The sequence below is a fragment of the Uloborus diversus genome, chromosome 7, assembly GCF_026930045.1.
Source record: "Uloborus diversus isolate 005 chromosome 7, Udiv.v.3.1, whole genome shotgun sequence".
NCBI lineage: Eukaryota > Metazoa > Arthropoda > Arachnida > Araneae > Uloboridae > Uloborus > Uloborus diversus.
Genome location: NC_072737.1, coordinates 6,079,699 through 6,093,928, shown reverse-complemented (window position 1 = coordinate 6,093,928; position 14,230 = coordinate 6,079,699). Strand labels below are relative to the sequence as shown.

Below are 14,230 nucleotides of genomic sequence, written 5' to 3'. Positions count from 1 at the left end.
TTTAATTATTACATTTTAAAAATGTGATATGAAACTACCTTCTTTTGACCATGTATTCTGGGTAAAAATCTTGTTGCAAAATAAATTTTAGTCTTGACTGCCATTAATATTTTCAGTTGTTAGTAAAAAGAATGGAAATGGACTTATAACATATCATAAAGTAGTTGAAACTACTGAGGTAAATATTTTCTTTATTTTTTTAAGCAAAACCTTTAATCACTGTATATGGTTTCACTGAAAAGTATAATCTCTGCTTACATAGAAAAATAAAGAATGTTTTGCAGCCTTTCTTGGAAATAAATATATTTTGAAAAGAAGGAATTTTTAAAAAAAGATGTTTTATATTTAAAATATGGAATTTACTCATGTATGAAAATGTTTTGTTTTCGCGATCGCAATTCTTGTATCTTAGTGTTGCACACAGGGGTTTAATTTATAGTCGCCTTTTTTTTTAAATGTTGCTTTTTTAAAAAATAAATATCATTAAAATTGCTTTTTAATTTCTTGTGGCTATAGTACACTCATTCTTAACTAAGCATGAATATTTTCGCACAATCAACTATTCCGAAAATTTACAAAAACATAATTTAGAGTGTTTTTAACTTTCCGTTAGTAGGGGCGTTTCCTATAATTTAAGTCTTCAGTAAACATTCAGACAGTTTAAAATGATATTAGAATGTGTCAGTACTTATTTTCTTTGGTGTTTAAAGCAAGCTTGAATAGTTTCACACAATCAACTGGAATAAAAATTTTCCAAAATCAGAATTATATAAGACTTTTTGTAACGTCCCTGATACTTTTCTAATAACTTAAGTCTTTAATAAACTGTTAAGCAATTTAAAATTGTGTCCAATTGTGTCAGTACTTAATTCTTCGATGTTCGGTCTAAAAGGTTGGACTAAAATGGAAAATTAGGAATAAAATGTTATAGGTTTTTGACGTTGCTTACAATTTGTAAAACTGTCAAAAAATAGTGCACCGAGCCAATGCAATACAAAAATGTAAAATTTGTAAAAGGGGGATATTTTTGCAATTAGGTTTGGTGTCTCAAAATAATTTTTCCTGCAACATTAAGAAGTTGTAACTTAAACTAAGAACTTATATTCCGCATTAATTATAAGTTCTAATTTCTTTCATAATCTCCCATAAAATAATGATTATTTCTTTTTTTCTTTTACTTAAAAGATAGCTTCTTTTTTGGTGTCTACATAATGGTTGAAAAAAAGAGCCTACTTTTAGCCAAATTTTAAAATCAGTTGAAATAGCTCTTGTTATGGTACTTCCTGTATTTTTTGAATAAATACCTATGCGAAAAGTTTTGAAATCCAAGAAAATTGGGGTCCAAGTGCTCTTTGTATTTGAGGCACTATAATACTATGAATTCTAATGCTGAATTATGTATGAAATATGAATTGTGTACATTACTATCTGTTCAAATTTTGAAAATTCACAATTTTTCTTTTTTTTTGGTTTTTCTGAATGTTTTAAAAATTTTACTATTAATTGACCCTGTGAAAAACATTGGACACACCCCAAGGCAAATTAACATGGTTTTCGTAAAGTTTTCTATTCAGAGAAAAATACTTAAATACTATTTTTGTTGCAGGCTTTTTCTGACTATCAAATGCATGAAATGACAAGTAATTTTGTTGACCAGTTTGGATTTCATGATGATGAGTTCGGGGACGCTGATGAGAGTGTAATGTAAGTTGAGTCAATTTAAACTATAAACTTTTAGTTTGATTTGTAGTTCAATTTCTTACGAGCGTTTTTCTGATATTGACAGTTGTGCCAGAAATTCAATGAACCCTGTTTCTCAGAACTTTCCAATCGGAGATACAAGCTGTAAGGTAAGAATTTTACTTCCCTACAAATTTTTAGTTGTCTTATGCATTTAATAATTCTGTAGTTTAACTGGTGATGTCAAACTAATGACACTTTCAGTTTAAGTTCACTTCTTAACCTTTTAACTGTCATGCCCAAAGTGATCTCGGGCACGGTGGCAGAAACTTCAGGCTCATATTGCTAAGCTGAATGACTTTATGTAAGGCAGTAATATCCAGGAAAACAATTTTTCTTCTTCCTCTCTCCGTCTTCCCCTTAATGCCCTTCAATCATCGTTATAAAATTGCAAATGTAGTTCAGGCTTTCCAATTTGATTCGTAGGAATTCCCGAGTGCCGATTGTGAACATATTCTGTATATAGAGAGATAATAGATGAACAGAATTAAAAACAGTGTTCATAATGCTGTTGTGTTCATATTATAGGGTGGGTCCTATAAAAAGTTTTAGTTTATACTAGTGGTACCCGCACGGCTTTGCCCGTAACAGAAAAATTAAAAGGTCTTTTGGTTCGCCTGTATATTTACAAATAATGTATGGTGGATTTTCTCGCCAATTGGCTTGTACCCATGTTACAGTTCCACGTTATGATAATTTCGTATCTCGCCAATTGGCTTGTGCCCATGTTACGGTTCCACGTTATGATAATTTCGTCATTTACTCGTCCATCTTATGATAATTTTGTTCTTAAAATTGGAATAGAAAAAGAACCACATCGAATTTTTTAAAAATCGCTTCGAGATGTGCACGCCCCCATACTACAAACTAACTTGGTGCCAAATTTCATGAAAATTGGCCAAACGGTCTAGGCGCTATGCGCGTCACAGAGATCCAGACATCCTCCGGACAGAGAGACTTTCAGCTTTATTATTAGTAATAGTGGTACCCGCACAGCTTTGCCCGTAATAGAAAAATTAAAAGGTCTTTTGGTTCGCCTGTATATTTACAAATAATGTATGGTGAATTTTCTCGCCAATTGACTTTTACCCATGTTACGGTTCCACATTATGATAATTTCGTAATTTACTCGTCCATCTTATGATAATTTTGTTCTTAAAATTGGAATAGAAAAAGAACCACATCGAATTTTCGAAAAATCGTTTCGAGGTGCACACCCCAATGCTAGAAACTAACTCTGCCGAATTTCATGAAAATCGGCCAAACGGTCTAGGCGCTATGCACGTCACAGAGATCCTGACAGAGAGAGAGACATTCAGCTTTATTATTAGTAAAGATTTCAATCATCTTTTCATGCTATGTTTCTCTTTTGGAGCAGTTAGTGAACTGTTTTAGTTATTTTGAAAGACGAACAGTCTCCTCTCTCCCTTTGAATTGGATCTATTCACATACTGTATGAGGGGCTCAAAATTGTTTTAAGTTATGCACTAAATTGAACAAAAGAATGAGTACTTTTTAACACGCTTTTATTAGCTTAACTTGTATGTTTGTGGGTCCAACTTTCCTTTGGGCAAATAGCCAGTGACTTATTAGAATTACTTACAACGTACAAATCAGAGCTGCGGAGTGTAACTATGTTTGCACATGAATTTACCAGAAAGCATTCAAAATATCTGATGCAAATAAAATAATAGTTTAAAAAATTAAAAAAACACGCTTTAGTAGCAAAATGAACTAAAAAGTTAAAAATAATCTTTGTATATAAAGTAATTGACCAAACACTTAATTTTACTGTAATAAAGAAAAAAAGCGTGGCAGGCTGCCTATTTGCATTTTTGCATGGATAACAAGTGGAAGAAATTTAAAACAACTGATAAGAAGCCCCCCACGCTTTTTTTCTACTACAGTAAAATTAAGTGTTTGGTCAATTACTTTATGTACTTGTCATCCAAAGGTTATTTTTACCTTTTTAGTTCATTTTGCTACTAAAGCGTGTTTTTTTAGTTTTTTAAACTATTTTATTTTATTCACAACATCAATACAAATTTGTAATATCTTACTAGACTAGTAGATATTTCATAGTAGGAAATGTGTATGATTTTTTCTTAGTCTATCGTTTATTCTTTTTTTTTCCCCCCTTTTTTTTAATAGGGAAGTGCAGACTTGTTTGAAGAAGTTTGCAGAATGAAAGCGAATTCGGAAAGTGATGCAGTTTTATGGGATGATAAGGAGCGTTCACCAACTTTCAGCACCAGCTTTCAAATGAGGTAGAGTCACGTATTTTGTTTTATTATGCGTTGATTTTTTTTTTTTCATCTCCATTAATGAATTTCTTTCCTTGTCTGCAGCAAGTCACCTGAAGAAAACAGTAGCGACTCAGATGAAGAATCTCAGGTTTTTGAATCGGATAGTGCAACTGTAACATTATCTGCTGAAGAAATGAAAATGGATGTAGATAATCAAGAGGGTAACAATTTATTTTGTCATTATATCAAAAAAGGTTAACAACTAAACATATGTATCTATAATTATTGTTAACTTGAACTTTTAAAACTTTTGGAATACACACTTGTTGGCATAATTAAAGTTAAGTTTGAAATCCAAAAGTTAAGATATTTAAACTAAGCCAACATTAACTGGCCGTGTAATGTCAAGTTGGAGACAAGCAAAAAAACATGTTTCAGAAAAATACATTTATTAAATATGACTAGAATTTTTATAACATCCCCATAAAATAACACCCCCAAAATATCATAACAAAAGTGGTTCCAGTAAATAAAGGTCACCAAAATGTCAATGTAGTCGCTGGTCGGTCTGAAGGATCAACTTGAAGACACACAAAAGGTCGCCCCGATCACACTTCAGGAATGTCCGTAATGGAAAGGCAACATTAGACAGTTCGTAGATCGGTGAACATCTCAGGTAGACACATAGGAACTCACTTCCCCGGCAATATTAATTGGCCGGACACAACACAAGTGTTTCTTCACCTGGACTCATACTAATTCCAGGACTTGGAAGATTTAGATTTACACACCACAAAAAAAACCCTGCTAGCATCACGGGGAGAAACCCCCCCACACGTGAGCCGGACTAGGCTTCACGATCAAAACAACAACTGGGGATCGTTAAGAGAAGAGAGACTGCTGCCCCGAGTGCTGCCACTCGCTACAATATATATGTTTTATCAGCCAATGAGATTCCATGCCTCGATGACGTCACCACACTAACTTCTACTTCAACCATCACTCATTTGCATATTCCACTGCCGCGAATATTCGTACTCCTCTCCATAGCACGTGCGGTCAACAAGTGGAATTAATTCGAATCAATCAGGTGACAACTCAACTTTTTCTGAATCGACACATCGAGACATGCAATCTTCCATGGTTTCAGTAAACAGTCGCCATTAGTTATGGCGTGGGGGAATTGTCGATTGAAGTGTCAGCACCAACTAGTTGACAAGTTCTACTTTTACCAGACTATGCTTAAAGTAGGTACACTTAACTTTAAATTATTTTCTTTAAATTATCGGCTGTGGACCGAGAATAAAAATAAAATAATATTTATGCCAATTCGACACACTTTTTTCGAAGTCATTATTGCGACTTAAATGTAAATGCATGGCTGATATTGAGGCTGGTTAAGTGCTAGAAATAAAAGAATAAAGTTTTCAGAAAGACAAAATTATGTTTATTTTGTATCTGCATGACTTTAAACTTGTCGGAAGGCAACAAATAGCGCGATATATCCTAAAATGAGGTATAAACGAAGTCATAAAAAGTAACAATTCAACTATTGTACAAGTTGAGGACATGTGCACCTACCAAAAGATTAGTTTATTGTCATATTAGAATGATTTTCTTAATAAGAAAAAATAAAATTAGCTTATCAATTGTTCTTTTAATGTTTAAAATAATAAAAATTTAAAATATTTCTTCTGTTTTATGGAATACGAATCGAGAGTTACAGCTTGAATTGCAACTAATTTGATGTATAGAAACATACTAGTTTTGTTCATTGATTTAGAAAAAAAATATAGGAAATGTTACTTTTTTTCAAAATGAACAATTTAGAAATTTGTTCTGAAAATTACGGCACATAATAAAAGAACAATATATTTTATAATATAACCTGCATTGAAACATTATTTTCAATTTTGGACAATAAATTTGTTACTCCAAAAAAAAGGTGGAAATTTCTCACTTCTTTTTTTTATAGGGCAAAAAAATAAAATATTTTTCGAATGAAATATTTTCTAAATATTTTTGGTTGAATAAAGTAAATTAAAGAAAGAATGAATAAATGAAAAGAAAATGAAACAATAAATAAATTAGTAAGTTAATAAATGCAAAATAATAAATCAGTTAGTAAAATCTTTACTAATATTATAAAGAGAGAGGGCGGATTTTTGTGTGTTTATATGTTCGAGGTAATCTCCGGAGCCACTGAACCTATTTGAAAAATTCTTTCACTGTATGAAAGGTGCTTTCTTACTGAGTAACATACGCTATAATTCGAAAAAATCCGATAAATAGTTCTTTTTTTATTCCAATTTAGGCCCAAATTTCACATAAATTTCCGAATATGGGAGTGAAAAATTACTTGCACATATATTAATATTATATATTGATGAAAAGGGTAGAATTTTCTCTGTTCTTAACAATGTTTCAATGCTCTAACTTCATTACGGCAAGAGTAATTTGCGTTTTTGGCTTAAACTTTTTTGGGCTTAGCTGAAAATTTAGGCACTACTTTCTTCATTAAATCTATCAATAAAAAGTGAAGGAATTGTCCCACTGTTTTCTTTTTGACACCATTTTAAAAGTGACATTTTTTACCTCAGATCTCTCTCGACCTATGGTCGAAAAACTTAGCTTCTATCTTCAAAGGAAAAAAAGTTACTAGCGTTTTTTAAATAAAATTCGAAAAATGCCATTTTGATCCAGATTGTCAACCATTTTATTTTCGCATTTCCACGGTTATGCTTTTTGAATCCATTGTTTCTTTCCTTATTTTGCATTTAATTTCTTAAACTTATTTTATTTCGTGTTTCCATGGTTACGCTTTTAAAATCCATCTTTCACATTTTAATTTCTTAAAAGTATTTTAATGTCTGTCGTCATTGTTTGGAAGGGTAATTTTGCATGGTGTTTCTCTTCTTTTATTTAAGCGTGATTGTTGAATATATGTCACTTGACACAATTTTTATTCTCAAGGTAGACCGGGCAAAGCCGGGCACCGCAGCTCTTAATATATAAAGATTTGAAAGCTACTGTTAATGTGATTTTATACTTTTTTGTTTGTTTGGCGAAACATTTATTATTGTAAAAGAAAAAACATCCGCTTCACTCGCAAAAGGACTGGCTTCCGGTAGAGTGGTCGTTAGGCGCTGAGCAGTTCAGTCTAGGATTATTGTATTAAGGCAACCGTTAATGTAATTCATTGTTTTGGTGATTTGTTTTGAAAGAAAAGAAATTTTTTATTTGTTTTTATCCTAGTGAAATGTACGACATTTTCTTCTTTTTTTCTGACGATGATTTTTGAATGTTCCACTGGATGTTTTTTTTTTTTTTCGTTAGACAAATGGATTACGATAGCGTGGTTGCTGGGCGAGTTTGGCGATAAAAAATAGAGTTGCGGAACTGTTTTTACATTTGAAAGATATTATTTGATGTCTTTTTTTGTTTATGTGGCAAAATATTTTAAATTGCAGTAAAAATCGCTTCGCTCGCTAAATAGAGTTTTAAAGCAGCTGTAAATCTAATTTAATGATTTGACGAAAAGTTTTAAATTCCAAGGAAACTTTAATAGTTTTTTTTTTTTTTTGAAAAGGTGTGTGCGCATTTTGTACAAAGAAAAATGATCATTTCACATCAGAGGGAAGGGGGCGTAAATTTTTTTTAATTCAACGGACTTCCGTTAACTTTTTAGCACTGGCATCGCTGTGCGGGTATTGCTAGTAGTCAATAAGAAAAAGAAGATGGTATTTTTCAGAAGGCAGATTCTGTTAGATTTGTTTGAACAAAATAAAATGACAACTAAGTCTCTTCGTTCAAATACAGAATATGTTTTTAGAATTATTTAACAATACCTTTACCGCATTTTACGAAACTATTTTTTTTTTGTCCGTGTAGATGCCTCTAAACACGACTATTAATTGTCACTTACGCTGAAATTCACTTAGTATATGAACGTTATTGATGAGAAAATTTGTCTTAGCTACATTCATTAATTTTAAATAAAGACTTTTATAAAAATACGCACTCACATAGGCTAGATCAATTATTTAGGAAACGACTACCGGGAAAAGAACAATGAGTTAAGTCACAAATCAAAGAAATGAATTGTAAAACTTTAATCATGAATTTCTCATTTTGAGCTCCACTGTAGATTGAACTAGAGATCACACCTCGTTAACACGAACTCGATGGGAACGCCAAAATATTTCATGTTAACTGAATTTCGCGTTAACCGATTTTGATGCTACTGGATTTTGTATCAGCTGACAAGTTTTTTTTTTTTTTTTTTTTGTGTGTGTTCTTGTGTCTCAGAAAATATAGAAACCAAAGTACCTTTGTACAAGAATGTACACCCAAGCATTAAAATTTATAGTTTAAGTGAGAAACAAGTAATTCGAAACAGGCAATGGCTATTCGGATCATTTCTCTGCGACATAGTGCAATTTCAAAGATCTGATTTTTCTTTGATCGCAAGACTGGAGTTTCGCTGCAGTTTTGCCAGGTACAAAAACACTTATTGCTTTTAGACCTTAAACCTCTACAAGTGTCCTGAATTAGACTTTTTTTTTTTTTTTTCAAGATTAAATTTTAAATCTAGTTTTGTCAGCCACTTGGTGAAGATTTCACAGTTCATTCAAGCTGTTTTAGCTCATTTCAAGCTCATAGTTTACAACTAAAGTTTGTACTTTCTTGAAACAACGTCGTGTTCCCAATTTTCCTACACAAGGAGAAGAATTTTCTCGCTGCCATCCATGTCGCTTGCGTTCAAGAGTAGATCTTTCAGCTTTCGAAAGTAATTTCATGTAAAAGTATAGGACGTTTCTTTTTTATTTTCCCTTTTTTGTTCAAGACCATAAAATTTTCTTCATCTTATGCGGGATTTCGTCTAAATCCTCTTCGTGTTAAGCGATTGCTTTAACACTAATCTTATCAGGCACTTATTTCGCGTTAAGCGAGTTCGTGTTAACGGGTTTTGACTGTACTGCATTTGTGCTTAGCTCATCAGTCTAGTTCTGTCTTCATGAGTAACACAAGTTTTTTTTTTTTTTTTTAATATTTTTTATGCAATGTGTAAGACATCTGTTTTCATGTCTCCATTAAGTTTTTTTGACTTGTATTTTTCTCAAAAAATTTCTCATATTTTATGAATCGGTTGCTTTGATCCCTGTTTATGTTAATTTTCATTAAAACTTTAGTTTCTTGACGTTTAAACAAAATTCTGTGACCCTTATGAGTGCAAGTTTTCAAATGTTAGAAAGTTAAATAATGTAATGTAAATGATTTTATTTATTTACTAGTAATTGTTTTTCAACTCTTTCTCACAAATTTCAACGCTACTAATTCGTTTTTGATAATTTTAAATCCAATTTGTTTTCAAATACAGGCGGTCGGATTATCCGTGGATTTCTTCACAAATTTGTTTCTTCAACGGTTGTTTGTTTTTAGCTTTTTACATATATTTTTTACAGTCAATGTTATTGTTTTTAGCTATAACTTAAATGTATTTGTGTGTTTTATTCCTGTTTTGTAGCTATTGTACACACCAGTACCGTTTTTTACCTATAATTCGGATTATCCGCAGTTACCGTGCCATCCTAATCCGCGTATAATCGAGAGTTTACTGCACTTGTTAGTTTAGGCTTAAAAAGTTCTTTCAAAAAGTTTCAGAAATGTGTTTGCGCAATTGATATAATTAATAAGATTTAAAATGGATGACATAAGTTTGAATATGTTATGGCATTCTCGTTGTCTTGAATATTGTATTGCATTACCTGTTTAATATTCTGTTTAAAATTGTTTATCTAGATAATTACTTTCCTATCAGGTATCTTTGATGGTGTTCCAATGGATGTGGCCCCTGCAACCATACCAAACCCATGGGAATCAACGGATGCCGCAAACTCTTCTTCAGATGAGCAGAGCAATTGGGCTGATTTCACCAATTTTAGTTCATTTGGGGCTTCCACATCTGATCGGTACTTTTCTTTATGCATTAAATGCTTTTATTTAGCTACTATAATTGAGGCAAACCTAACCTGGTAGCGTCGTTATTCTGGGATTAGGATCTGCGTAGCCTTCACACTGCTGCCCGATTAGGTCTGTCCCCAGCTGTAGTATCAAATTATTTTTTAAGCCTTTACTATTTTGTAATGCTTATTATGCTAGAGTTGGATGCATGAAGGTATCTATTAGCATGTTACAGAGCCAATTGTGCCAAAGAAGACCAAAAATGATGTTGGTGATGCAGTTGGTTGTGGTAAAAATGGTTTTTTGTGCCAACTTGCTTAAAAACTTAATTTACAGTTGATCCTCATTAATCTGGAATAATAGGGGATCCAGGTTGTCTGGATCAATGAAAGTATAGATTGAACAAAATAACATATAAATTAAGCCAAGGTGCTAAAGCTCCAGATTAGCTGTCGCCAGTAACAAGCGGTCAACCATTTCACTGAAAATGGCTACTAAAAAGTCGAAGTCTTAGTCGCCAAAAGTTGTGACCATGTGCTTCTTTGTTTGTTAAAAGTCATATCTTATATCTACAACCAGTGGCGTAGCTAGGGAGGGGCGGAGGGGGCATTTTGCCCGGGCAGTACTTTTCTAGGGGCGGCAAATTAACCCCTTTGTGGAAAAAAAATATTTTCCATAATGGTTTTAATCTGTTACTGTAGGCAAAAAGAAAATCTTCAAAATGGAAGACTTTTGTATCACTACCGGATTTGAATTACTTTGATACAAAACGAGAGTCTTTCTTGATAGCATATCAGTATAAACCATGTTTTTCTCAGAGGGGACGGCAGTGGACAGTCATGGGACCAGTGCTTTTTTAGACTGTAGAAGTTAACTCCAGGAGGGAGAACACAATGAAGTTTTCCAATTTTCGTTATAAGAGAAAGTTAACACTGGATTTTAAGAGAGTTTCTTAAAAACCTCTTCGTGAAACAAAAACTTCCTTTTTTTTTTTAATTTCAGGAAAATGGTGACAAGAGTAAGAAGGGGAGGGGAGGTGTAAAATGGTACACGAAACAATTTATTTCTTATCACAAGGGTGGCTTTTTGTATTCCAGAGTTTACTTTGATTTCTGATGCATTATAAGAGTTCTTTACTTCAAAAGAAGTAAAAGGGATTTTTGTTTTCTCGCTTTTGAGAGTAGACAATCTATCCGACAACTTTGTATCACATGTTAGTCTATTCCGTGTGGAAGGTAAGCGAATTTCATTTTTCAACATTTGGCTTGGTCATTGGTACCTCAACTTAGCCAAACATAGTCTAAATTTGCGTTTTAGCATATTCAGTTTCAAACAAATCTGGTTGGGAACCTCTCCCACCTCCACTCTGTAGTCTAACAGCGTGAAAGATAGCTTCAAAATGTTTTTAGGCGGGAGAGCTCTCGAATATTTCATCCTTTTTTCTGATATCGCCAAAGATTGCTTAGAAATAGGTTTTTAGACCTCAATGCTGAAAAATTTCTGGGCAGAGCCCCGAACCCTGTCTTTTCCTCTGACGTAGCAAACACAGACGTACCAAAAAGTACATAGTTAGACCTTCAATTCTGAAAACTTTCCTGGAGAAAACTCCCACCCTCCCTTCTTTAGTCTCAACAACATAGCCTAAAATTACGTTTTTGAAACTTCGATGCTTCGAAATAAATTTGTGAAAACAGCATTTGAACCTAACTTTAAATTAAAAAAAAAAAAAAAAAATTTTAATTTGAAGTTAAAATTTTTCTATTTTTTAAAATTACTGACTAGATTTGAATCTTTGGTGCTTCTATGTCATTTCTTCTTCTGCCCTTGTTACTAAAGTAGTCACGTATTTGAGGTTTTGTAAAGTTTGCTATTTGTTTACTTTAATTTTCAAGGAACAGTCTTTACATTTAGTATATGTATTAAGGTACTGGGATTGATGATACGATTTAAAACCAAGGATTTTTGGGAAGGCTTTAGCCCACCTCCTAGTTGCACTAATTCTTTATTTCTATCTTGTGAAAAAAATAATTTAAATTGTTTGGAAAATACATCCCTAATCACATTTTTTAGTCCACTACATATCTTCAGATTTTGCTGCAATATACTGCATTTTTGTTAGTAATTTCCAGCTTTACTGCTATTTTTTCTTGTTAGTGTTCCAAAGCTAACTTTTGTTGCTCCAAAAATTGCTCTAAACTACTCTTGCCATCCCTAGGGTACGTGTATACATGTTGAAACTGTTATGACCAAACCCCCCTTCATCAGAAGAAAATTTTCTGTCTGCAAATGATTTAGAGCATTATTGTTATAATATTATATTTCTTGAACTTTTGCTTCTGTGCTTTACTGAAACTATAATCCAGACCAACAGCTGGCAATTTAAAATTTAAAAAAATTCAAAAAACTAAATATATTGCTATTAAATTGTATTAATGGTTTAAGTGGGATATTTAGAGGAAAAATTTAATTTAAAACTGATTCATTTTTAGCGAATGTTTAAAATTTTATCCCTTTTTCAATGGGGGCATTTAATAGATTTTAATTCAATGTCGTAATTGTATGCTACTTGCAAATCAATGACATATTCATTATAAAATTCCTTGCTTATAACTGTAGCACATTCAGATGCCAAAAACAACTAAGAGAGCTGAGTCTGTGAAAGAGAAATGTACACCATTCTCTTGAAGTGAGACATGTGTAATAACTTTGCACTGGATAAACTAAACCTCGATGGTATTTGAATTATAGTGGTTTAGGTATTTTATATTTAAGCTAACTGATTGGGTTCATGAAAATGTTAATGAAATCTTTGAGAAATGCTTTTAAAGACTTCTAAGGTTTGAGTGATAAAACACTGTATAATACAAGTGGCAGTTGTTTCTTATGCACTTATAATTTTTCTTGCAGGGCCGATGCGATTGATTCAGCCGCAGCTGTTGAAATGGAAACTTCAGGTAATGCATCATGTTTAAAGTGTGGTATGCTCATTTTTGTGTGACAATTTTTATTGATTACAAAAGCTCATATAAAATTTTAAACATTGGAAACATTTAAAGCTTGCCTGTTTTTGCGAAAATGTGAGAGTTGAACCTCAGTTGAGAGGCATGGAGTTTTTATTTTGCAGCATTGCTTTTGCTTTCATTCATGTTGTTTTCTACAATTAAATTGCATCTCTCATGAAAATCTTATCACTATAAATGGTTTTAAAAAAGGCACTTTTAAAGGTTTTAGGAGGAGGAGCGAGATTACATTTGGTATGATTGTGCTAACGCATGTTGATATTTCAGTCACCGAATCACGAACCTATTTTGAAAGTATGAAAAATTTTAAAAACAAAAATTCTCCTTGTATGTGTTAAATACATTCTTCTTTGACATTCTATGCATATCAATATTTGTTTCTGCAGGAAATAATAATTTCGACAGGAGAGGGTTAATAAGTACTTATCTTTACTAATAATAAAGCTGAAAATCTTTCTGTCCAGATCTCTGTCTGTCTGTCAGAAATTTGGCACAAAGAGTTTGTAGAATGGGGGTGTGCACCCCAAAGCGATTTTTCGAAATTTTGATGTGGTTCTTTTTCCATTCCAATTTCAAGAACATTTTCTCAAGCAAAATTATCATAAGATGGACGAGTAAATTACGAAATTATCATAACGTGGAACCGTAACATGGGCACAAGCCATTTGGCGAGAAAATTCACCATACATTATTTGTAAACATACAGGCGAGCCAAAAGACCTTTTAATTTTATATATTACGTGCAAAGCCGTGCAGGTACCACTAGTACTTTAATAAAATAGATATAGTGTCAAGAGAGAGAGAGAGTTCATAAAAATATTTTTTTTTAAATGCATGTAAAAAGTATATTCTCTATCACACATACCTGCACCTTTTTCTCTTAAATCACATTTAAAAAGTAGTTTAATTAGCACTTTATCTTCCAGCAACCACTAATGTTCAAAAAAGAAAGGTTTTGGTACCAGGTCAAATTCAAACTAAACAAAAGTGGCACCTGCACATTACATGAAGTTGAATAAAATGCTCATGCATAAATATGTGGTCATGTTAGTTAATGTGTTCATAGACATACAAAACAATCATATAGGAGTCAACATCCAATTTTTCTTTTTTTGGTTAGCTAATGAAATATTGCTCCTGAAAATGAGCTAAATAATGATGGAAGTAAAAAGTAGTTTTAATCCGTTGTGTGAAAAAAAATAAATAAATGACAGTGAGCTCTCTTTTTATACAAATAATTTCTTGAGTAATTGTTTTTTT

The 14,230-nt window shown here is 32.4% G+C and overlaps 1 protein-coding gene across 1 annotated transcript in view; it reads left to right on the top strand.

Annotated features, from left to right (window-relative positions):
- LOC129225700 (serine/threonine-protein phosphatase 6 regulatory subunit 3-like) overlaps nt 1-14,230 on the top strand; it is a 60,190-nt gene that overhangs the window by 37,652 nt on the left and 8,308 nt on the right. The window contains exons 15-20 of the mRNA XM_054860176.1: nt 1,607-1,704; nt 1,787-1,850; nt 3,892-4,007; nt 4,089-4,207; nt 9,808-9,958; nt 12,858-12,904. Of these exons, the coding sequence (XP_054716151.1) occupies nt 1,607-1,704; nt 1,787-1,850; nt 3,892-4,007; nt 4,089-4,207; nt 9,808-9,958; nt 12,858-12,904 (595 nt within the window). The remainder of the gene's footprint in view (nt 1-1,606; nt 1,705-1,786; nt 1,851-3,891; nt 4,008-4,088; nt 4,208-9,807; nt 9,959-12,857; nt 12,905-14,230) is intronic.